General features: G+C 25.5%; 1 protein-coding gene across 1 annotated transcript in view; it reads left to right on the forward strand.

Moving 5' to 3' along the window:
* Window positions 1-27713, forward strand: part of LOC143227008 (uncharacterized) — a 55264-nt gene that overhangs the window by 18692 nt on the left and 8859 nt on the right. Inside the window, exons 2-3 of the mRNA XM_076458557.1 lie at window positions 24226-24283; window positions 25836-25945. Coding sequence (XP_076314672.1) covers window positions 24226-24283; window positions 25836-25945 — 168 coding nt within the window. The remainder of the gene's footprint in view (window positions 1-24225; window positions 24284-25835; window positions 25946-27713) is intronic.

Raw genomic sequence — 27713 nt, forward strand, 5'->3', positions numbered from 1 at the left:
TTATAAAACTGATAACAATAGCACTGAAAATCACATTAATTATAAAACTAAAAACAAAAGCATTGAGAATGACACAAATTACAAACTAATAACAAAAGCATTGAGAATCACACAAATTACAAACTAATAAAAAAAGCACTGAGAATCACATAAATTATAAAACTGATAACAAAAGCAGTGAGAATCACAAATTGTAAAACTGATAACAAAAGCACTGAGAATCACAAATTATAAAACTGATAACAAAAGCAGTGAGAATCACAAATTATAAAACTGATAATAAAAGCAGTGAGAATCACACAAATTACAAACTAATAACAAAAGCATTGAAAATCACATAAATTATAAAACTGATAACAAAAGCACTGAGAATCACATTAATTATAAAACTGATAACAAAAGCACTGAGAATCACAAATTATAAAACTTACAGCAAAAGCATCAAGAATCACATAAATTATAAATCTAATAACAAAGCACTGAGAATCACATAAATTATAAAACTTACAGCAAAAGCATTAAGAATCACATAAATTATAAAACTAATAACAAAAGTACTGAGAATCACATGAATTTTAAAACTGATAACAAAAGCATTGAGAATCACATAAATTATAACACTAATAACAAAAGCACTAAGAATCACATAAATTATAACACTAATAACAAAAGCACTAAGAATCACATAAGTTATAAAACTGATAACGAAAGCATTGAGAATCATATAAATTATAAAACTGATAACAAAAGCACTGAGAATCACACAAATTACAAACTAATAAAACAGCATTGAGAATCACATAAATTATAAAACTGATAACAAAAGCACTGAGAATCACATTAATTAAAGAATTCATAACAGAAGCATTGAGAATCACATTAATTATAAAATTCACAACAAAAGCATTGAGAATTGTGCAAATTATAAAACATGCAGCAAAAGCATCGAGAATCACACAAATTATAAAACTAATTACAAAAGCATTGAGAATCACATTAATTATAAAACTAATAAAAGCATTGAGAATTGTGCAAATTATAAATCTTACAGCAAAAACATTGAAAATCACATAAATTATAAAACTGATAACAAAAGCACTGATAATCACATAAATAAAATTAATAAAAGCAGTGAGAATCACATTAATTATAAAACTAATAACAAAAGCACTAAGAAACATAAATTATAAAACTGATAATGAAAGCATTGAGAATCACATCAATTATAAAACTGATAATAAAAGCACTGAGAATCACATTAATTATAAAACATCACAAAAGCACTGAGAATCACATTAATTATAAAACTGATAACAAAAGCACTGAGAATCACATAAATTATAAAACTCATAAAAGCATTGAAAATCACATAAATTATAAAATTCATAACAAAAGCATTGAGAATTGTGCAAATTATAAAACTGATAAACAAAAGGATTGAGAATCACATTAATTATAAAATTCTAACAAAAGCACTGAGAATCACACAAATAAAATTAATAAAAGCACTAAGAATCACATTAATTATAAAACTAATAACAAAAGCACTGAGAATCACACAAATAAAATTAATAAACGCACTAAGAATCACATTAATTATAAAACTAATAACAAAAGCATTGAGAATCACACAAATTTTATAATTAATAACAAATAACTAATAACAAATAAACTAATAACAAAAGCACTGAGAATCACATAAATTGTAAAACTGATAACAAAAGCACTGAGAATCACATAAATTATAAAACTGATACAAAAGCACTGAGAATCACATTAATTATAAAACTGATAACAAAAGCACTGAGAATCACATTAATTATAAAACTGATAACAAAAGCACTGAGAATCACAAATTATAAAGCTTACAGCAAAAGCATCAAGAATCACATAAATTATAAAACTGATAACAAAAGCACTGAGAATCACATTAATTAAAGAATTCATAACAGAAGCATTGAGAATCACATTAATTATAAAATTCACAACAAAAGCATTGAGAATTGTGCAAATTATAAAACATGCAGCAAAAGCATCGAGAATCACACAAATTATAAAACTAATTACAAAAGCATTGAGAATCACATTAATTATAAAACTAATAAAAGCATTGAGAATTGTGCAAATTATAAATCTTACAGCAAAAACATTGAAAATCACATAAATTATAAAACTGATAACAAAAGCACTGATAATCACATAAATAAAATTAATAAAAGCAGTGAGAATCACATTAATTATAAAACTAATAACAAAAGCACTAAGAAACATAAATTATAAAACTGATAATGAAAGCATTGAGAATCACATCAATTATAAAACTGATAATAAAAGCACTGAGAATCACATTAATTATAAAACATCACAAAAGCACTGAGAATCACATTAATTATAAAACTGATAACAAAAGCACTGAGAATCACATAAATTATAAAACTCATAAAAGCATTGAAAATCACATAAATTATAAAATTCATAACAAAAGCATTGAGAATTGTGCAAATTATAAAACTGATAAACAAAAGGATTGAGAATCACATTAATTATAAAATTCTAACAAAAGCACTGAGAATCACACAAATAAAATTAATAAAAGCACTAAGAATCACATTAATTATAAAACTAATAACAAAAGCACTGAGAATCACACAAATAAAATTAATAAACGCACTAAGAATCACATTAATTATAAAACTAATAACAAAAGCATTGAGAATCACACAAATTTTATAATTAATAACAAATAACTAATAACAAATAAACTAATAACAAAAGCACTGAGAATCACATAAATTGTAAAACTGATAACAAAAGCACTGAGAATCACATAAATTATAAAACTGATACAAAAGCACTGAGAATCACATTAATTATAAAACTGATAACAAAAGCACTGAGAATCACATTAATTATAAAACTGATAACAAAAGCACTGAGAATCACAAATTATAAAGCTTACAGCAAAAGCATCAATAATCACATAAATTATAAATCTAATAACAAAAGCACTGAGAATCACATAAATTATAAAACTTACAGCAAAAGCATTAAGAATCACGTAAATTATAAAACTAATAACAAAAGTACTGAGAATCACATGAATTTTAAAACTGATAACAAAAGCATTGAGAATCACATAAATTATAACACTAATAACAAAAGCACTAAGAATCACATAAATTATAACACTAATAACAAAAGCACTAAGAATCACATAAATTATAAAACTGATAACGAAAGCATTGAGAATCATATAAATTATAAAACTGATAACAAAAGCACTGAGAATCACATTAATTAAAGAATTCATAACAGAAGCATTGAGAATCACATTAATTATAAAATTCACAACAAAAGCATTGAGAATTGTGCAAATTATAAAACTAATTACAAAAGCATTGAGAATCACATTAATTATAAAACTAATAAAAGCATTGAGAATTGTGCAAATTATAAATCTTACAGCAAAAACATTGAAAATCACATAAATTATAAAACTGATAACAAAAGCACTGATAATCACATGAATAAAATTAATAAAAGCAGTGAGAATCACATTAATTATAAAACTAATAACAAAAGCACTAAGAAACATAAATTATAAAACTGATAATGAAAGCATTGAGAATCACATCAATTATAAAACTGATAATAAAAGCACTGAGAATCACATTAATTATAAAACATCACAAAAGCACTGAGAATCACATTAATTATAAAATTCATAACAAAGCATTGAGAATTGTGCAAATTATAAAACTGATAAACAAAAGGATTGAGAATCACATTAATTATAAAATTCATAACAAAAGCACTGAGAATCACACAAATAAAATTAATAAAAGCACTAAGAATCACATTAATTATAAAACTAAAAACAAAAGCACTGAGAATCACACAAATAAAATTTATAAACACACTAAGAATCACATTAATTATAAAACTAATAACAAAGCACTGAGAATCACATAAATTATAAAACTAACAACAAAAGCACTGAGAATCACATAAATTATAAAACTAATAACAAAAGCACTAAGAATCACATTAATTATAAAATTCATAACAAAAGCATTGAGAATCACATTATAAAACTGATAACAGAAGCATTAAGAATCACATAAATTATAAAATTCATAAAAAAAGCATTGAGAATTGTGCAAATTATAAAACTAATAGCAAAAGCACTAAGAATCACATAAATTATAAAAATGATAGCAAAAGCATTGAGAATTGTGCAAATTATAAATCTTACAGCAAAAGCATTGAGAATCACACAAATTATAAAACTGATAACAATAGCACTGAAAATCACATTAATTATAAAACTAAAAAACAAAAGCATTGAGAATGACACAAATTACAAACTAATAACAAAAGCATTGAGAATCACACAAATTACAAACTAATAAAAAAAGCACTGAGAATCACATAAATTATAAAACTGATAACAAAAGCAGTGAGAATCACAAATTGTAAAACTGATAACAAAAGCACTGAGAATCACAAATTATAAAACTGATAACAAAGCAGTGAGAATCACAAATTATAAAACTGATAATAAAAGCAGTGAGAATCACACAAATTACAAACTAATAACAAAAGCATTGAAAATCACATAAATTATAAAACTGATAACAAAAGCACTGAGAATCACATTAATTATAAAACTGATAACAAAAGCACTGAGAATCACAAATTATAAAACTTACAGCAAAAGCATCAAGAATCACATAAATTATAAATCTAATAACAAAAGCACTGAGAATCACATAAATTATAAAACTTACAGCAAAAGCATTAAGAATCACATAAATTATAAAACTAATAACAAAAGTACTGAGAATCACATGAATTTTAAAACTGATAACAAAAGCATTGAGAATCACATAAATTATAACACTAATAACAAAAGCACTAAGAATCACATAAATTATAACACTAATAACAAAAGCACTAAGAATCACATAAGTTATAAAACTGATAACGAAAGCATTGAGAATCATATAAATTATAAAACTGATAACAAAAGCACTGAGAATCACACAAATTACAAACTAATAAAACAGCATTGAGAATCACATAAATTATAAAACTGATAACAAAAGCACTGAGAATCACATTAATTAAAGAATTCATAACAGAAGCATTGAGAATCACATTAATTATAAAATTCACAACAAAAGCATTGAGAATTGTGCAAATTATAAAACATGCAGCAAAAGCATCGAGAATCACACAAATTATAAAACTAATTACAAAAGCATTGAGAATCACATTAATTATAAAACTAATAAAAGCATTGAGAATTGTGCAAATTATAAATCTTACAGCAAAAACATTGAAAATCACATAAATTATAAAACTGATAACAAAAGCACTGATAATCACATAAATAAAATTAATAAAAGCAGTGAGAATCACATTAATTATAAAACTAATAACAAAAGCACTAAGAAACATAAATTATAAAACTGATAATGAAAGCATTGAGAATCACATCAATTATAAAACTGATAATAAAAGCACTGAGAATCACATTAATTATAAAACATCACAAAAGCACTGAGAATCACATTAATTATAAAACTGATAACAAAAGCACTGAGAATCACATAAATTATAAAACTCATAAAAGCATTGAAAATCACATAAATTATAAAATTCATAACAAAAGCATTGAGAATTGTGCAAATTATAAAACTGATAAACAAAAGGATTGAGAATCACATTAATTATAAAATTCCTAACAAAAGCACTGAGAATCACACAAATAAAATTAATAAAAGCACTAAGAATCACATTAATTATAAAACTAATAACAAAAGCACTGAGAATCACACAAATAAAATTAATAAAAGCACTAAGAATCACATTAATTATAAAACTAATAACAAAAGCATTGAGAATCACACAAATAAAATTAATAAAAGCACTAAGAATCACATTAATTATAAAACTAATAACAAAAGCACTGAGAATCACATAAATTAAAAACTAACAACAAAAGCACTGAGAATCACATAAATTATAAAACTAATAACAAAAGCACTAAGAATCACATTAATTATAAAATTCATAACAAAAGCATTGAGAATCACATTATAAAACTGATAACAGAAGCATTAAGAATCACATAAATTATAAAATTCATAAAAAAAACATTGAGAATTGTGCAAATTATAAAACTAATAGCAAAAGCAGTAAGAATCACATAAATTATAAAAATGATAGCAAAAGCATTGAGAATTGTGCAAATTATAAATCTTACAGCAAAAGCATTGAGAATCACACAAATTATAAAACTAAAAACAAAAGCATTGAGAATGACACAAATTACAAACTAATAACAAAAGCATTGAGAATCACACAAATTACAAACTAATAAAACAGCATTAAGAATCACATAAATTATAAAACTGATAACAAAAGCACTGAGAATCACATTAATTAAAAATTCATAACAGAAGCATTGAGAATCACATTAATTATAAAATTCACAACAAAATCATTGAGAATTGTGCAAATTATAAAACATGCAGCAAAAGCATCGAGAATCACACAAATTATAAAACTAATTACAAAAGCATTGAGAATCACATTAATTATAAAACTAATAAAAGCATTGAGAATTGTGCAAATTATAAATCTTACAGCAAAAACATTGAAAATCACATAAATTATAAAACTGATAACAAAAGCACTGATAATCACATAAATAAAATTAATAAAAGCAGTGAGAATCACATTAATTATAAAACTAATAACAAAAGCACTAAGAAACATAAATTATAAAACTGATAATGAAAGCATTGAGAATCACATCAATTATAAAACTGATAATAAAAGCACTGAGAATCACATTAATTATAAAACATCACAAAAGCACTGAGAATCACATTAATTATAAAACTGATAACAAAAGCACTGAGAATCACATAAATTATAAAACTCATAAAAGCATTGAAAATCACATAAATTATAAAATTCATAACAAAAGCATTGAGAATTGTGCAAATTATAAAACTGATAAACAAAAGGATTGAGAATCACATTAATTATAAAATTCCTAACAAAAGCACTGAGAATCACACAAATAAAATTAATAAAAGCACTAAGAATCACATTAATTATAAAACTAATAACAAAAGCACTGAGAATCACACAAATAAAATTAATAAAAGCACTAAGAATCACATTAATTATAAAACTAATAACAAAAGCACTGAGAATCACACAAATAAAATTAATAAACTCACTAAGAATCACATTAATTATAAAACTAATAACAAAAGCACTGAGAATCACATAAATTAAAGAACTAACAACAAAAGCACTGAGAATCACATAAATTATAAAACTAATAACAAAAGCACTAAGAATCACATTAATTATAAAATTCATAACAAAAGCATTGAGAATCACATTATAAAACTGATAACAGAAGCATTAAGAATCACATAAATTATAAAATTCATAAAAAAAAAACATTGAGAATGTGCAAATTATAAAACTAATAGCAAAAGCAGTAAGAATCACATAAATTATAAAAATGATAGCAAAAGCATTGAGAATTGTGCAAATTATAAATCTTACAGCAAAAGCATTGAGAATCACACAAATTATAAAACTAAAAACAAAAGCATTGAGAATGACACAAATTACAAACTAATAACAAAAGCATTGAGAATCACACAAATTACAAACTAATAAAAAAAAAGCACTGAGAATCACATAAATTATAAAACTGATAACAAAAGCAGTGAGAATCACAAATTGTAAAACTGATAACAAAAGCACTGAGAATCACAAATTATAAAACTGATAACAAAAGCAGTGAGAATCGCAAATTATAAAACTGATAATAAAAGCAGTGAGAATCACACAAATTACAAACTAATAACAAAAGCATTGAAAATCATATAAATTATAAAACTGATAACAAAAGCATTGAAAATCATATAAATTATAAAACTGATAACAAAAGCACTGAGAATCACACAAATAAAATTAATAAAAGCAATGAGAATCACAAATTATAAAACTGATAACAAAAGCACTGAGAATCACATTAATTATAAAACTGATAACAAAAGCACTGAGAATCACATAAATTATAAAACTAATAACAAAAGCACTGAGAATCACATAAATTATAAAACTGATAACAAAAGCACTGAGAATCACATAAATTATAAAACTGATAACAAAAGCATTGAGAATCACATAAATTATAACACTAATAACAAAAGCACTAAGAATCACATAAATTATAAAACTGATAACGAAAGCATTGAGAATCATATAAATTATAAAACTGATAACAAAAGCACTGAGAATCACACAAATTACAAACTAATAACAAAAGCATTGAGAATCACACAAATTACAAACTAAAAAAAAAAAGCATTGAGAATCACATAAATTATAAAACTGATAACAAAAGCACTGAGAATCACATTAATTATAAAATTCATAACAGAGCATTGAGAATCACATTAATTATAAAACTAATAACAAAAGCATTGAGAATCACACAAATTACAAACTAATAACAAAAGCATTGAGAATCACACAAATTACAAACTAATAACAAAAGCATTGAGAATCACATAAATTATAAAACTGATAACAAAAGCATTGAAAATCACATAAATTATAAAACTGATAACAAAAGCACTGAGAATCACACAAATATAATTAATAAAAGCAATGAGAATCACATAAATTATAAAACTGATAACAAAAGCACTGAGAATCACATTAATTATAAAACTAATAACAAAAGCACTGAGAATCACATAAATTATAAAACTGATAACAAAAACATTGAGAATCACATAAATTATAAAACTGATAACAAAAGCACTGAGAATCACATTAATTATAAAACTGATAACAAAGCACTGAGAATCACATAAATTATAAAACTGATAACAAAAGCATTGAGAATTTTGCATATTATAAATTTTACAGCAAAAGCATTGAGAATCGCATTAATTATAAAACTGATAACAAAAGCATTGAGAATCACACAAATTACAAACTAATAACAAAAGCATTGAGAATCACGTAAATTATAAAACTGATAACAAAAGCATTGAAAATCACATAAATTATAAAACTGATAACAAAAGCACTGAGAATCACACAAATATAATTAATAAAAGCAATGAGAATCACATAAATTATAAAACTGATAACAAAAGCACTGAGAATCACATTAATTATAAAACTGATAACAAAAGCACTGAGAATCACATAAATTATAAAACCAATAACAAAAGCACTGAGAATCACATAAATTATAAAACTGATAACAAAAGCACTGAGAATCACATAAATTATAAAACTGATAACAAAAGCACTAAGAATCACATAAATTATAAAACTGATAACGAAAGCATTGAGAATCATATAAATTATAAAACTGATAACAAAAGCACTGAGAATCACACAAATTACAAACTAATAACAAAAGCATTGAGAATCACACAAATTACAAACTAATAAAAAAGCATTGAGAATCACATAAATTATAAAACTGATAACAAAAGCACTGAGAATCACATTAATTATAAAATTCATAACAGAGCATTGAGAATCACATTAATTATAAAACTGATAACAAAAGCATTGAAAATCACATAAATTGTAAAACTGATAACAAAAGCACTGAGAATCACACAAATATAATTAATAAAAGCAATGAGAATCACAAATTATAAAACTGATAACAAAAGCACTGAGAATCACATTAATTATAAAACTGAGAACAAAAGCACTGAGAATCACATTAATTATAAAACTAATAACAAAAGCACTGAGAATCACATAAATTATAAAACTGATAACAAAAACATTGAGAATCACATAAATTATAAAACTAATAACAAAAGCACTGAGAATCACATTAATTATAAAACTGATAACAAAAGCACTGAGAATAACATAAATTATAAAAGTGATAACAAAAGCATTGAGAATTTTGCAAATTATAAATTTTACAGCAAAAGCATTGAGAATCGCATTAATTATAAAACTGATAACAAAAGCATTGAGAATCACACAAATTACAAACTAATAACAAAAGCATTGAGAATCACATAAATTATAAAACTGATAACAAAAGCATTGAAAATCACATAAATTATAAAACTGATAACAAAAGCACTGAAAATCACATTAATTATAAAACTGAGAACAAAAGCACTGAGAATCACACAAATTACAAACTAATAAAACAGCATTGAGAATCAAATAAATTATAAAACTGATAACAAAAGCATTGAAAATCACATAAATTATAAAACTGATAACAAAAGCACTCAGAATCACATAAATTATAAAAGTGATAACAAAAGCATTGAGAATTGTGCAAATTATAAATTTTACAGCAAAAGCATTGAGAATCACATTAATTATAAAACATAACAAAAGCATTGAGAATTGTGCAAATTATAAATCTTACAGAAAAGGCATTGAGAATCACATTAATTATAAAACGAATAACAAAAGCATTGAAAATCACACAAATTACAAACTAATAACAAAAGCATTGAGAATCACACAAATTACAAACTAATAACAAAAGCATTGAGAATCATATAAATTATAAAACTGATAACAAAAGCACTGAGAATCACAAAAATTACAAACTAATAAAACAGCATTGAGAATCACATAAATTATAAAACTGATAACAAAAGCACTGAGAATCACATTAATTAAAGAATTCATAACAGAAGCATTGAGAATCACATTAATTATAAAATTCACAACAAAATCATTGAGAATTGTGCAAATTATAAAACATGCAGCAAAAGCATCGAGAATCACACAAATTATAAAACTAATTACAAAAGCATTGAGAATCACATTAATTATAAAACTAATAAAAGCATTGAGAATTGTGCAAATTATAAATCTTACAGCAAAAACATTGAAAATCACATAAATTATAAAACTGATAACAAAAGCACTGATAATCACATAAATAAAATTAATAAAAGCAGTGAGAATCACATTAATTATAAAACTAATAACAAAAGCACTAAGAAACATAAATTATAAAACTGATAATGAAAGCATTGAGAATCACATCAATTATAAAACTGATAATAAAAGCACTGAGAATCACATTAATTATAAAACATCACAAAAGCACTGAGAATCACATTAATTATAAAACTGATAACAAAAGCACTGAGAATCACATAAATTATAAAACTCATAAATGCATTGAAAATCACATAAATTATAAAATTCATAACAAAAGCATTGAGAATTGTGCAAATTATAAAACTGATAAACAAAAGGATTGAGAATCACATTAATTATAAAATTCCTAACAAAAGCACTGAGAATCACACAAATAAGATTAATAAAAGCACTAAGAATCACATTAATTATAAAACTAATAACAAAAGCACTGAGAATCACACAAATAAAATTAATAAAAGCACTAAGAATCACATTAATTATAAAACTAATAACAAAAGCACTGAGAATCACACAAATAAAATTAATAAACGCACTAAGAATCACATTAATTATAAAACTAATAACAAAAGCACTGAGAATCACATAAATTAAAGAACTAACAACAAAAGCACTGAGAATCACATAAATTATAAAACTAATAACAAAAGCACTAAGAATCACATTAATTATAAAATTCATAACAAAAGCATTGAGAATCACATTATAAAACTGATAACAGAAGCATTAAGAATCACATAAATTATAAAATTCATAAAAAAAACATTGAGAATTGTGCAAATTATAAAACTAATAGCAAAAGCAGTAAGAATCACATAAATTATAAAAATGATAGCAAAAGCATTGAGAATTGTGCAAATTATAAATCTTACAGCAAAAGCATTGAGAATCACACAAATTATAAAACTAAAAACAAAAGCATTGAGAATGACACAAATTACAAACTAATAACAAAAGCATTGAGAATCACACAAATTACAAACTAATAAAACAGCATTAAGAATCACATAAATTATAAAACTGATAACAAAAGCACTGAGAATCACATTAATTAAAGAATTCATAACAGAAGCATTGAGAATCACATTAATTATAAAATTCACAACAAAATCATTGAGAATTGTGCAAATTATAAAACATGCAGCAAAAGCATCGAGAATCACACAAATTATAAAACTAATTACAAAAGCATTGAGAATCACATTAATTATAAAACTAATAAAAGCATTGAGAATTGTGCAAATTATAAATCTTACTGCAAAAACATTGAAAATCACATAAATTATAAAACTGATAACAAAAGCACTGATAATCACATAAATAAAATTAATAAAAGCAGTGAGAATCACATTAATTATAAAACTAATAACAAAAGCACTAAGAAACATAAATTATAAAACTGATAATGAAAGCATTGAGAATCACATCAATTATAAAACTGATAATAAAAGCACTGAGAATCACATTAATTATAAAACATCACAAAAGCACTGAGAATCACATTAATTATAAAACTGATAACAAAAGCACTGAGAATCACATAAATTATAAAACTCATAAAAGCATTGAAAATCACATAAATTATAAAATTCATAACAAAAGCATTGAGAATTGTGCAAATTATAAAACTGATAAACAAAAGGATTGAGAATCACATTAATTATAAAATTCCTAACAAAAGCACTGAGAATCACACAAATAAAATTAATAAAAGCACTAAGAATCACATTAATTATAAAACTAATAACAAAAGCACTGAGAATCACACAAATAAAATTAATAAAAGCACTAAGAATCACATTAATTATAAAACTAATAACAAAAGCACTGAGAATCACACAAATAAAATTAATAAACTCACTAAGAATCACATTAATTATAAAACTAATAACAAAAGCACTGAGAATCACATAAATTAAAGAACTAACAACAAAAGCACTGAGAATCACATAAATTATAAAACTAATAACAAAAGCACTAAGAATCACATTAATTATAAAATTCATAACAAAAGCATTGAGAATCACATTATAAAACTGATAACAGAAGCATTAAGAATCACATAAATTATAAAATTCATAAAAAAAACATTGAGAATTGTGCAAATTATAAAACTAATAGCAAAAGCAGTAAGAATCACATAAATTATAAAAATGATAGCAAAAGCATTGAGAATTGTGCAAATTATAAATCTTACAGCAAAAGCATTGAGAATCACACAAATTATAAAACTAAAAACAAAAGCATTGAGAATGACACAAATTACAAACTAATAACAAAAGCATTGAGAATCACACAAATTACAGACTAATAAAAAAAGCACTGAGAATCACATAAATTATAAAACTGATAACAAAAGCAGTGAGAATCACAAATTGTAAAACTGATAACAAAAGCACTGAGAATCACAAATTATAAAACTGATAACAAAAGCAGTGAGAATCGCAAATTATAAAACTGATAATAAAAGCAGTGAGAATCACACAAATTACAAACTAATAACAAAAGCATTGAAAATCATATAAATTATAAAACTGATAACAAAAGCATTGAAAATCATATAAATTATAAAACTGATAACAAAAGCACTGAGAATCACACAAATAAAATTAATAAAAGCAATGAGAATCACAAATTATAAAACTGATAACAAAAGCACTGAGAATCACATTAATTATAAAACTGAGAACAAAAGCACTGAGAATCACATAAATTATAAAACTAATAACAAAAGCACTGAGAATCACATAAATTATAAAACTGATAACAAAAGCACTGAGAATCACATAAATTATAAAACTGATAACAAAAGCATTGAGAATCACATAAATTATAACACTAATAACAAAAGCACTAAGAATCACATAAATTATAAAACTGATAACGAAAGCATTGAGAATCATATAAATTATAAAACTGATAACAAAAGCACTGAGAATCACACAAATTACAAACTAATAACAAAAGCATTGAGAATCACACAAATTACAAACTAATAAAAAAGCATTGAGAATCACATAAATTATAAAACTGATAACAAAAGCACTGAGAATCACATTAATTATAAAATTCATAACAGAGCATTGACAATCACATTAATTATAAAACTAATAACAAAAGCATTGAGAATCACACAAATTACAAACTAATAACAAAAGCATTGAGAATCACACAAATTACAAACTAATAACAAAAGCATTGAGAATCACATAAATTATAAAACTGATAACAAAAGCATTGAAAATCACATAAATTATAAAACTGATAACAAAAGCACTGAGAATCACACAAATATAATTAATAAAAGCAATGAGAATCACATAAATTATAAAACTGATAACAAAAGCACTGAGAATCACATTAATTATAAAACTGAGAACAAAAGCACTGAGAATCACATTAATTATAAAACTAATAACAAAAGCACTGAGAATCACATAAATTATAAAACTGATAACAAAAACATTGAGAATCACATAAATTATAAAACTGATAACAAAAGCACTGAGAATCACATTAATTATAAAACTGATAACAAAAGCACTGAGAATAACATAAATTATAAAAGTGATAACAAAAGCATTGAGAATTTTGCATATTATAAATTTTACAGCAAAAGCATTGAGAATCGCATTAATTATAAAACTGATAACAAAAGCATTGAGAATCACACAAATTACAAACTAATAACAAAAGCATTGAGAATCACGTAAATTATAAAACTGATAACAAAAGCATTGAAAATCACATAAATTATAAAACTGATAACAAAAGCACTGAGAATCACACAAATATAATTAATAAAAGCAATGAGAATCACATAAATTATAAAACTGATAACAAAAGCACTGAGAATCACATTAATTATAAAACTGAGAACAAAAGCACTGAGAATCACATAAATTATAAAACTAATAACAAAAGCACTGAGAATCACATAAATTATAAAACTGATAACAAAAGCACTGAGAATCACATAAATTATAAAACTGATAACAAAAGCACTAAGAATCACATAAATTATAAAACTGATAACGAAAGCATTGAGAATCATATAAATTATAAAACTGATAACAAAGCACTGAGAATCACACAAATTACAAACTAATAACAAAAGCATTGAGAATCACACAAATTACAAACTAATAAAAAAGCATTGAGAATCACATAAATTATAAAACTGATAACAAAAGCACTGAGAATCACATTAATTATAAAATTCATAACAGAGCATTGAGAATCACATTAATTATAAAACTAATAACAAAAGCATTGAGAATCACACAAATTACAAACTAATAACAAAAGCATTGAGAATCACACAAATTACAAACTAATAACAAAAGCATTGAGAATCACATAAATTATAAAACTGATAACAAAAGCATTGAAAATCACATAAATTATAAAACTGATAACAAAAGCACTGAGAATCACACAAATATAATTAATAAAAAGCAATGAGAATCACATAAATTATAAAACTGATAACAAAAGCACTGAGAATCACATTAATTATAAAACTGAGAACAAAAGCACTGAGAATCACATTAATTATAAAACTAATATCAAAAGCACTGAGAATCACATAAATTATAAAACTGATAACAAAAACATTGAGAATCACATAAATTATAAAACTAATAACAAAAGCACTGAGAATCACATTAATTATAAAACTGATAACAAAAGCACTGAGAATAACATAAATTATAAAAGTGATAACAAAAGCATTGAGAATTTTGCAAATTATAAATTTTACAGCAAAAGCATTGAGAATCGCATTAATTATAAAACTGATAACAAAAGCATTGAGAATCACACAAATTACAAACTAATAACAAAAGCATTGAGAATCACATAAATTATAAAACTGATAACAAAAGCATTGAAAATCACATAAATTATAAAACTGATAACAAAAGCACTGAAAATCACATTAATTATAAAACTGAGAACAAAAGCACTGAGAATCACACAAATTACAAACTAATAAAACAGCATTGAGAATCAAATAAATTATAAAACTGATAACAAAAGCATTGAAAATCACATAAATTATAAAACTGATAACAAAAGCACTCAGAATCACATAAATTATAAAAGTGATAACAAAAGCATTGAGAATTGTGCAAATTATAAATTTTACAGCAAAAGCATTGAGAATCACATTAATTATAAAACATAACAAAAGCATTGAGAATTGTGCAAATTATAAATCTTACAGAAAAGGCATTGAGAATCACATTAATTATAAAACTAATAACAAAAGCATTGAAAATCACACAAATTACAAACTAATAACAAAAGCATTGAGAATCACACAAATTACAAACTAATAACAAAAGCATTGAGAATCATATAAATTATAAAACTGATAACAAAAGCACTGAGAATCACACAAATTACAAACTAATAAAACAGCATTGAGAATCACATAAATTATAAAACTGATAACAAAAGCACTGAGAATCACATTAATTAAAGAATTCATAACAGAAGCATTGAGAATCACATTAATTATAAAATTCACAACAAAAGCATTGAGAATTGTGCAAATTATAAAACTTGCAGCAAAAGCATCGAGAATCACACAAATTATAAAACTAATTACAAAAGCATTGAGAATCACATTAATTATAAAACTAATAAAAGCATTGAGAATTGTGCAAATTATAAATCTTACAGCAAAAACATTGGAAATCACATAAATTATAAAACTGATCACAAAAGCACTGATAATCACATAAATAAAATTAATAAAAGCAGTGAGAATCACATTAATTATAAAACTAATAACAAAAGCACTAAGAAACATAAATTATAAAACTGATAATGAAAGCATTGAGAATCACATCAATTATAAAACTGATAATAAAAGCACTGAGAATCACACTAATTATAAAACATCACAAAAGCACTGAGAATCACATTAATTATAAAACTGATAACAAAAGCACTGAGAATCACATAAATTATAAAACTCATAAAAGCATTGAAAATCACATAAATTATAAAATTCATAACAAAAGCATTGAGAATTTTGCATATTATAAATTTTACAGCAAAAGCATTGAGAATCGCATTAATTATAAAACTGATAACAAAAGCATTGAGAATCACACAAATTACAAACTAATAACAAAAGCATTGAGAATCACATAAATTATAAAACTGATAACAAAAGCATTGAAAATCACATAAATTATAAAACTGATAACAAAAGCACTGAGAATCACACAAATATAATTAATAAAAGCAATGAGAATCACATAAATTATAAAACTGATAACAAAAGCACTGAGAATCACATTAATTATAAAACTGAGAACAAAAGCACTGAGAATCACATAAATTATAAAACTAATAACAAAAGCACTGAGAATCACATAAATTATAAAACTGATAACAAAAGAACTGAGAATCACATAAATTATAAAACTGATAACAAAAGCACTGAGAATCACATAAATTATAAAACTGATAACAAAAGCATTGAGAATCACATAAATTATAACACTAATAACAAAAGCACTAAGAATCACATAAATTATAAAACTGATAACGAAAGCATTGAGAATCATATAAATTATAAAACTGATAACAAAAGCACTGAGAATCACACAAATTACAAACTAATAACAAAAGCATTGAGAATCACACAAATTACAAACTAATAAAAAAGCATTGAGAATCACATAAATTATAAAACTGATAACAAAAGCACTGAGAATCACATTAATTATAAAATTCATAACAGAGCATTGAGAATCACATTAATTATAAAACTAATAACAAAAGCATTGAGAATCACACAAATTACAAACTAATAACAAAAGCATTGAGAATCACACAAATTACAAACTAATAACAAAAGCATTGAGAATCACATAAATTATAAAACTGATAACAAAAGCATTGAAAATCACATAAATTATAAAACTGATAACAAAAGCACTGAGAATCACACAAATATAATTAATAAAAGCAATGAGAATCACATAAATTATAAAACTGATAACAAAAGCACTGAGAATCACATTAATTATAAAACTGAGAACAAAAGCACTGAGAATCACATTAATTATAAAACTAATAACAAAAGCACTGAGAATCACATAAATTATAAAACTGATAACAAAAACATTGAGAATCACATAAATTATAAAACTAATAACAAAGGCACTGAGAATCACATTAATTATAAAACTGATAACAAAAGCACTGAGAATAACATAAATTATAAAAGTGATAACAAAAGCATTGAGAATTTTGCAAATTATAAATTTTACAGCAAAAGCATTGAGAATCGCATTAATTATAAAACTGATAAGAAAAGCATTGAGAATCACACAAATTACAAACTAATAACAAAAGCATTGAGAATCACATAAATTATAAAACTGATAACAAAAGCATTGAAAATCACATAAATTATAAAACTGATAACAAAAGCACTGAGAATCACATTAATTATAAAACTGAGAACAAAAGCACTGAGAATCACACAAATTACAAACTAATAAAACAGCATTGAGAATCACATAAATTATAAAACTGATAACAAAAGCATTGAAAATCACATAAATTATAAAACTGATAACAAAAGCACTGAGAATCACATAAATTATAAAAGTGATAACAAAAGCATTGAGAATTGTGCAAATTATAAATTTTACAGCAAAAGCATTGAGAATCACATTAATTATAAAACATAACAAAAGCATTGAGAATTGTGCAAATTATAAATCTTACAGAAAAGGCATTGAGAATCACATTAATTATAAAACTAATAACAAAAGCATTGAAAATCACACAAATTACAAACTAATAACAAAAGCATTGAGAATCACACAAATTACAAACTAATAACAAAAGCATTGAGAATCATATAAATTATAAAACTGATAACAAAAGCACTGAGAATCACACAAATTACAAACTAATAAAACAGCATTGAGAATCACATAAATTATAAAACTGATAACAAAAGCACTGAGAATCACATTAATTAAAGAATTCATAACAGAAGCATTGAGAATCACATTAATTATAAAATTCACAACAAAAGCATTGAGAATTGTGCAAATTATAAAACTTGCAGCAAAGCATCGAGAATCACACAAATTATAAAACTAATTACAAAAGCATTGAGAATCACATTAATTATAAAACTAAGAAAAGCATTGAGAATTGTGCAAATTATAAATCTTACAGCAAAAACATTGGAAATCACATAAATTATAAAACTGATCACAAAAGCACTGATAATCACATAAATAAAATTAATAAAAGCAGTGAGAATCACATTAATTATAAAACTAATAACAAAAGCACTAAGAAACATAAATTATAAAACTGATAATGAAAGCATTGAGAATCACATCAATTATAAAACTGATAATAAAAGCACTGAGAATCACACTAATTATAAAACATCACAAAAGCACTGAGAATCACATTAATTATAAAACTGATAACAAAAGCACTGAGAATCACATAAATTATAAAACTCATAAAAGCATTGAAAATCACATAAATTATAAAATTCATAACAAAAGCAATGAGAATTGTGCAAATTATAAAACTGATAAACAAAAGGATTGAGAATCACATTAATTATAAAATTCATAACAAAAGCACTGAGAATCACACAAATAAAATGAATAAACGCACTAAGAATCACATTAATTATAAAACTAATAACAAAAGCACTGAGAATCACATAAGTTATAAAACTAACAACAAAAGCACTGAGAATCACATAAATTATAAAACTAATAACAAAAGTATTAAGAATCACATTAATTATAAAATTCATAACAAAAGCATTGAGAATCACATTATAAAACTGATAACAGAAGCATTAAGAATCACATAAATTATAAAATTCATAAAAAAAGCATTGAGAATTGTGCAAATTATAAAACTAATAGCAAAAGCACTAAGAATCACATAAATTATAAAAATGATAGCAAAAGCATTGAGAATTGTGCAAATTATAAATCTTACAGCAAAAGCATTGAGAATCACAAATTATAAAACTGATAACAATAGCACTGAGAATCACATTAATTATAAAACTAAAAACAAAAGCATTGAGAATGACACAAATTACAAACTAATAACAAAAGCATTGAGAATCACACAAATTACAAACTAATAACAAAAGCATTGAGAATCACACAAATTACAAACTAATAAAAAAAGCACTGAGAATCACATAAATTATAAAACTGATAACAAAAGCAGTGAGAATCACAAATTGTAAAACTGATAACAAAAGCACTCAGAATCACAAATTATAAAACTGATAACAAAAGCAGTGAGAATCGCAAATTATAAAACTGATAATAAAAGCAGTGAGAATCACACAAATTACAAACTGATAACAAAAGCATTGAAAATCACATAAATTATAAAACTGATAACAAAAGCACTGAGAATCACATAAATTATAAAACTGATAACAAAAGCACTGAGAATCACACAAATAAAATTAATAAAAGCAATGAGAATCACATAAATTATAAAACTGATAACAAAAGCACTGAGAATCACATTAATTATAAAACTGAGAACAAAAGCACTGAGAATCACATTAATTATAAAACTAATTACAAAAGCACTGAGAATCACATAAATTATAAAAGTGATAAAATCATTGAGAATTGTGCAAATGATAAATCTTAGAGCAAAAGCATTGAGAATCACATAAATTATAAAACTAATAACAAAAGCACTTAGAATCACATAAATTATAAAACTGATAACAAAAGCATTGAGAATCACATAAATTATAACACTAATAACAAAAGCACTAAGAATCACATAAATTATAAAACTGATAACGAAAGCATTGAGAATCATATAAATTATAAAACTGATAACAAAAGCACTGAGAATCACACAAATTACAAACTAATAACAAAAGCATTGAGAATCACACAAATTACAAACTAATAAAAAAGCATTGAGAATCACATAAATTATAAAACTGATAACAAAAGCACTGAGAATCACATTAATTATAAAATTCATAACAGAGCATTGAGAATCACATTAATTATAAAACTAATAACAAAAGCATTGAGAATCACACAAATTACAAACTAATAACAAAAGCATTGAGAATCACATAAATTATAAAACTGATAACAAAAGCATAGAAAATCACATAAATTATAAAACTGATAACAAAAGCACTGAGAATCACACAAATATAATTAATAAAAGCAATGAGAATCACATAAATTATAAAACTGATAACAAAAGCACTGAGAATCACATTAATTATAAAACTGAGAACAAAAGCACTGAGAATCACATTAATTATAAAACTGAGAACAAAAGCACTGAGAATCACATTAATTATAAAACTAATAACAAAAGCACTGAGAATCACATAAATTATAAAACTGATAACAAAAACATTGAGAATCACATAAATTATAAAACTGATAACAAAAGCACTGAGAATCACATAAATTATAAAAGTGATAACAAAAGCATTGAGAATTGTGCAAATTATAAATTTTACAGCAAAAGCATTGAGAATTGTGCAAATTATAAATCTTACAGCAAAAGCATTGAGAATCACATTAATTATAAAACTAATAACAAAAGCATTGAGAATTGAGCAAATTATAAATTTTACAGAAAAAGCATTGAGAATCACATTAATTATAAAACTAATAACAAAAGCATTGAGAATCACACAAATTACAAACTAATAACAAAAGCATTGAGAATCACACAAATTACAAACTAATAACAAAAGCATTGAGAATCACATAAAGTATAAAACTGATAAAAGCATTGAAAATCACATAAATTATAAAATTCATAACAAAAGCATTGAGAATTGTGCTAATTATAAAACTGATAAACAAAAGTATTGAGAATCACCTAAATCATAAAATTGATAACAGAAGCACTGATATTCATATCAATGCACAGATAAATTTAACAACATCAATATGAAAACAAATTTAAACTCTCTAATCATAGCATAATTACTAATGGTATGCAAAATAATATTTTGTAAAATTAATGTAAATTTATTTATAACTATTGTAATGTTATTTAATTTATTGCTATTATAATGTTATTTAATTTATTTATAGCTACTGTAATGTTATTTTATTGGTTACCATTAAAGAAAAGTCACAAATTGAAAATTTACAAGGTGAAAGTGAATAACCTGATGGAAGGTAGTTGGTTAAACTTATTTTCAGTGGTGAAAGTGAATAACCTGATGGAAGGTAGTTGGTTAAACCTATTTTCAGTAGTGAAAGTGAATAACCTGATGAAAGGTAGTTGGTTAAACTTATTTTCAGTGGTGAAAGTGAATAACCTGATGGAAGGTAGTTGGTTAAACCTATTTTCAGTGGTGAAAGTGAATAACCTGATGGAAGGTAGTTGGTTAAACCTATTTTCAGTGGTGAAAGTGAATAACCTGATGGAAGGTAGTTGGTTAAACCTATTTTCAGTGGTGAAAGTGAATAACCTGATGGAAGGTAGTTGGTTAAACCTATTTTCAGTGGTGAAAGTGAATAACCTGATGGAAGGTAGTTGGTTAAACTTATTTTCAGTGGTGAAAGTGAATAACCTGATGGAAGGTAGTTGGTTAAACTTATTTTCAGTGGTGAAAGTGAATAACCTGATGGAAGGTAGTTGGTTAAACCTATTTTCAGTGGTGAAAGTGAATAACCTGATGGAAGGTAGTTGGTTAAACTTATTTTCAGTGGTGAAAGTGAATAACCTGATGGAAGGTAGTTGGTTAAACTTATTTTCAGTAGTGAAAGTGAATAACCTGATGGAAGGTAGTTGGTTAAACTTATTTTCAGTGGTGAAAGTGAATAACCTGATGGAAGGTAGTTGGTTAAACCTATTTTCAGTGGTGAAAGTGAATAACCTGATGGAAGGTAGTTGGTTAAACCTATTTTCAGTGGTGAAAGTGAATAACCTGATGGAAGGTTGTTGGTTAAACTTATTTTCAGTAGTGAAAGTGAATAACCTGATGGAAGGTAGTTGGTTAAACTTATTTTCAGTGGTGAAAGTGAATAACCTGATGGAAGTAGTTGGTTAAACTTATTTTCAGTGGTGAAAGTGAATAACCTGATGGAAGGTAGTTGGTTAAACTTATTTTCAGTGGTGAAAGTGAATAACCTGATGGAAGGTAGTTGGTTAAACTTATTTTCAGTAGTGAAAGTGAATAACCTGATGGAAGGTAGTTGGTTAAACTTATTTTCAGTGGTGAAAGTGAATAACCTGATGGAAGGTAGTTGGTTAAACTTATTTTCAGTTTTATTGGTTTGTATTTTATTGCTAAACACCAGATTATACACCATTATATATTGTCAGTAATGGTGTTCTCAATTCTGAAAGTAGACAGTTATGGTTCTCTAATGTTTACTAATCCTCACCTACTTTCATTATTAAATCTCCCAATTTCACCAAGCCAAACAAGTCTCTACTTGCCACTTCCTTCTATTTTACATATCAAAATCTTTGCCAGTCTTGACTCTGATGTAATTACGTGCCCAAAATTGTGAATTTTCCAGTTCTTGTACAAATAATGTGTTTGATGGATCTTGAAAGTGTACATGGTTTGATTCAGAACTGTATTCATTGCAATTTGACATAGAAGAGATGCAACCATGTGAAGGCAGTTTTAAATATAATTATTGTATTTATGGATGATTAAGCAATAATCCACTTCAGTAGTTTTTATAAGTTATTGCTCTGGACAGGATTTATTGCACAAATTTTAATTTGTTGTGATTCTGGTTATTTAAATGGACCACCATCTTTGTTTATATAATTCTGTTACATAAAAGAAAACCATAGAGTGGAAAAATGACAGCAGTGCAACCTATGGACAAAAAGAAAACGTTATATTTCACTTTAACAAGATTATTTATCATTATTGATTCTTATTCAGAATTGTTTCAAAAATTTATTGCTCTTGTAATTCTTCTTAATAAAGTTTCATAAACATTTTATTTAATTTTTTCTAAAATAAAGGAGAAATAACACATTTATAAGTTTAAGCACTGGCTCAGTTTTTCTTTTGTTTTTTGGATTGCTTGAATTAGCTAACTTTTTTTCTGATTATACACACTTAATATTAACAAACAAGCCAAGTGTGTTGTAATGAAACTAGATTTAGAAATGAAATGCAGTAACTTGTTTATAATGGATTGTATTATATTTTTACAGAGGTATTTATCAGGATCCATTTTTAGCCTATGCTGGAGCCGAGAGATATCAGTTGCCGGTAAGTTTTTTATTTCATAATTATGTGTGCTTGAAATATTGTAGTATATTGGTGAGACTACACTGCACAACAATTTTTTGTAAAAGTTTTGCTTCCTGAAACGTTTTTGTTGATTGTGGCACATACCTGGTGGGTATGCACAAATATAGTTTTGGTTTTGCTTCATCACGTAGGAACTCTGAGAAATAGACAGTTAACTGTTTACTGGCATTAACGTATTTAATTGCGTTTACGTTTCTAATATGCTATTAAGTTCAACATAATTAAAAGTGTTTTGCTCCTGATTTTCGTTTGCATTCAATGTTCGGTGCATCACGTTGCAGTGTCCAATAGTAGTCTGCAAACACTGACAGATTCCAGTTGCCCTGATATCCTTTTTCCATTGTTGCAAAACTGAAGATTTTGATGAAACGGTACGTGATGGGCAAATTTGGATGTGATTTTCGTGATCAGCAGCCAAAAATCTATGAGGAACACCCAGCAGTGTTCAAGCAAAAACTTTGTTGTGCAGTGTTATCATGCTTTGTAAGTTAATATAAGCATGAATTAGACAACCTAATGAATGTTCTGCATAGTATAAAACACTTCTGTTAGCCCTTGCACATACTATCTCTCAAACTATTAATATTTACAGTACACTTAACACTAATATGTTCTTGAATAAATTTCCTCAGAGAAACACACGTTTAAACACGAAGGATTAACTAGTTCTGCTAAATGTAAAAATTACTGTGTTGCACTTCAAGGAATTACTGGTTAAGAAAGAATCAAGGTAAAATATTTACTTTTGGAAATGATGTTGTACATGAAAACATGGAGTATAGCACATGTTTACAGAGAAAACATTTTATTAGTTAAACTACCTGAGAACATTCGAGTAATTACTTTTACAATATGAGAGTAATTACTCTGAGGCATTCATTTTGTGTTGTTGTTGCTATTTTGGTAATACGTTTTATATAGCAGTGAAGTCTATATATTCAAGATGATCCTGAAGGTTCTTTATTTTATAAATGAAAACTCAACTTTAGTTCATTATTTGTTCAATAAAACTAAATTAAAAGAATAATATGTTTAAGTAACTGTAGGCCTATCATGGCCTGGTAGTTTGGGCAATTGGTTTTTAGTTAATAGTTTCAGGATTGAAACTTGGTGCTGTACGTATTCTCCCTATCAACTATGAATGCATTATAATGTTATGGCCAGTCCTACTATTTTTTGGTAAAAGAATAGTCCAAGTGTCAGTAGAAGGTACATCTTGTCAGTTTCCTTCCCCTTGGTCAGCAGCTTGTAATTAGGGACAGTGGTAGTTTTGTCATCAGAGAACAAGGAAACTAAATAATATTTTTCCAATGACTTGTTTGTATGGATTAGGCATAAAATGTCCCCGATTGTCCAAAATTGATGTAAATATTTCTAATCTGTTCTTCAAAAATGTCTTAATTATTGTTTGTAATGTAATGTTTGTAACATTGAAAATTTCTGTCAATCAAAATATATGTGTTAATACCATATATATATATATATATATATATTTCTTTTTTTTTTGCAGGCCACATATGCAGCTACAGCAGCTTACACGGCAGCTGCTGCTCGGAGTTATGCTGCAGCTGCAGCAGCCGCAGCTGCCCAACCTGTAGCATCGTATGCTACTGTTGCAGGGTAATAGCATTTATTAAATAGCACATCTGTAATTATAAAACACTTTGATGTATATTTTATCAGGTATTAGATAATTCAATTACTCTTATTTTTCAGAAAAGTTTTTTTCAGTATTTTGAATTACTCACAGTAAGTTCTGTTTGGAAAAGCCTAACATTAGGATAAAAATAACTTATATTTAATGAATAATTTGTTATATTCCTTTTTGCACATTCAATGTGCTGTTACATCTACTTCCCCAGTATAATGTCTGTATTTCACCAAATAAAAATCTATAATAAAGGAACCAACTGTATCATTAAAACCCTTTTGTGATGGGTCACGGGTCAAAGGCCATGTCCTCATGTTTGTTGACTTGCATTCAAGTTGTAGATTACAAGTCAAACTTTAATGTTATATATGAGTTGATTTCTTCATTTAAAAGTAAATATTCAAAGAACACATCTAAATATAGAGTGTTGTGAATTGTGGTACATTGAATGTAGCAGCAGTTAAAATTAGATTTTTCTGATGTCAAAATATTGAGTCTTTTGTGTCATGCAAATTAGGAACTCAAATTACTAATATTGACAAATTAGAATATAAAATAAGAACCTCAGATCTTATTTTGCTGAGATATGGTTAATGTACTAAATCAAACACTGGCCCTAATTGTCTCTCTCCATTTTTTGAAACAGTCCCTTATATACTTTTACTACAATATTTGACACGTGAATAACCATTCGACAGCTTTCAAGATACCCTTGGTTTTCTCAACTATTTTAATCTGTGAAAAGGTTACCATGTTCTTTCAATCCACAATTTCAAGGACATAGGTTTTGTCTTTAGTCTGCTTAAAGTTTCATATCCTTTTACATCCAAATACATCTTAGTTACTGAGCCTAATAAATTATAATGGTATCAGTGTAGTTATTTATAAACTTTTGGTTATTCAAATGTGTGTGTATAAAACCTAAGAAAAAGTATGTTTGATATTCTCCACATGTGAAATTTTAAAAGGCTTAGTAACTTATGCCCAGCAGCAACTGAGTTCGAAGATCGTAGGAAAAAGAAATAATTGTTTGCTTTACTTCTAAATGTATTCTACATTTTAAGAAAAACAAGTTTAATAATTTATTTCTAAGTAGTAATAATGTATATACATATACAGTGTATAATAATTGAAATGTGTCTGTATATTACAAAATACTGGTGCACCAAAACACAATCAAGATAGCAAAGCCTAAAGGTCAATTTCATATTATTGGTCATGTAATGTTAGCTAGGCACGACTGGAAGGTCATTATAATTAAAAAAAACCAATAAATGTGTAGTGTCATGAGACTTAAACCACTTAGACTAAACATTTATATTTTTGTGTAGTAATATGAAGTCATTCTAGCACGAAAAAAACGAAATTTATATCTATTTTCTTATTTTATTATGATGGTTACAAGGTTGGTCATATGACGGACCCCACATAGTTAGTGTATAGAAAATAACATAAAATATGAAGTGTGACTGAAAACAAACATTTGAAATATATTTAGGAGGTTTTAGAGTTTAAACGACTAATATTTGAGATTTTTGTGTTGAAGAATAGTTTTCCTGATCTTAACATGAAATCACTTTGCACTCAGACTAGTAACGAAACAAACTCTATTTTCCCAAACAAATCTTTAGTAAAAATATTTAATTAAACGATCTGATTTTTTGTATACAAAAAAACTTGTAATCTTTTCTTAAAGTTTATTAAAGTTTGTGAAGGTACACATGCTGTATCGAAAGA

Source organism: Tachypleus tridentatus, chromosome 9 (genome assembly GCF_004210375.1).
Source record: "Tachypleus tridentatus isolate NWPU-2018 chromosome 9, ASM421037v1, whole genome shotgun sequence".
NCBI lineage: Eukaryota > Metazoa > Arthropoda > Merostomata > Xiphosura > Limulidae > Tachypleus > Tachypleus tridentatus.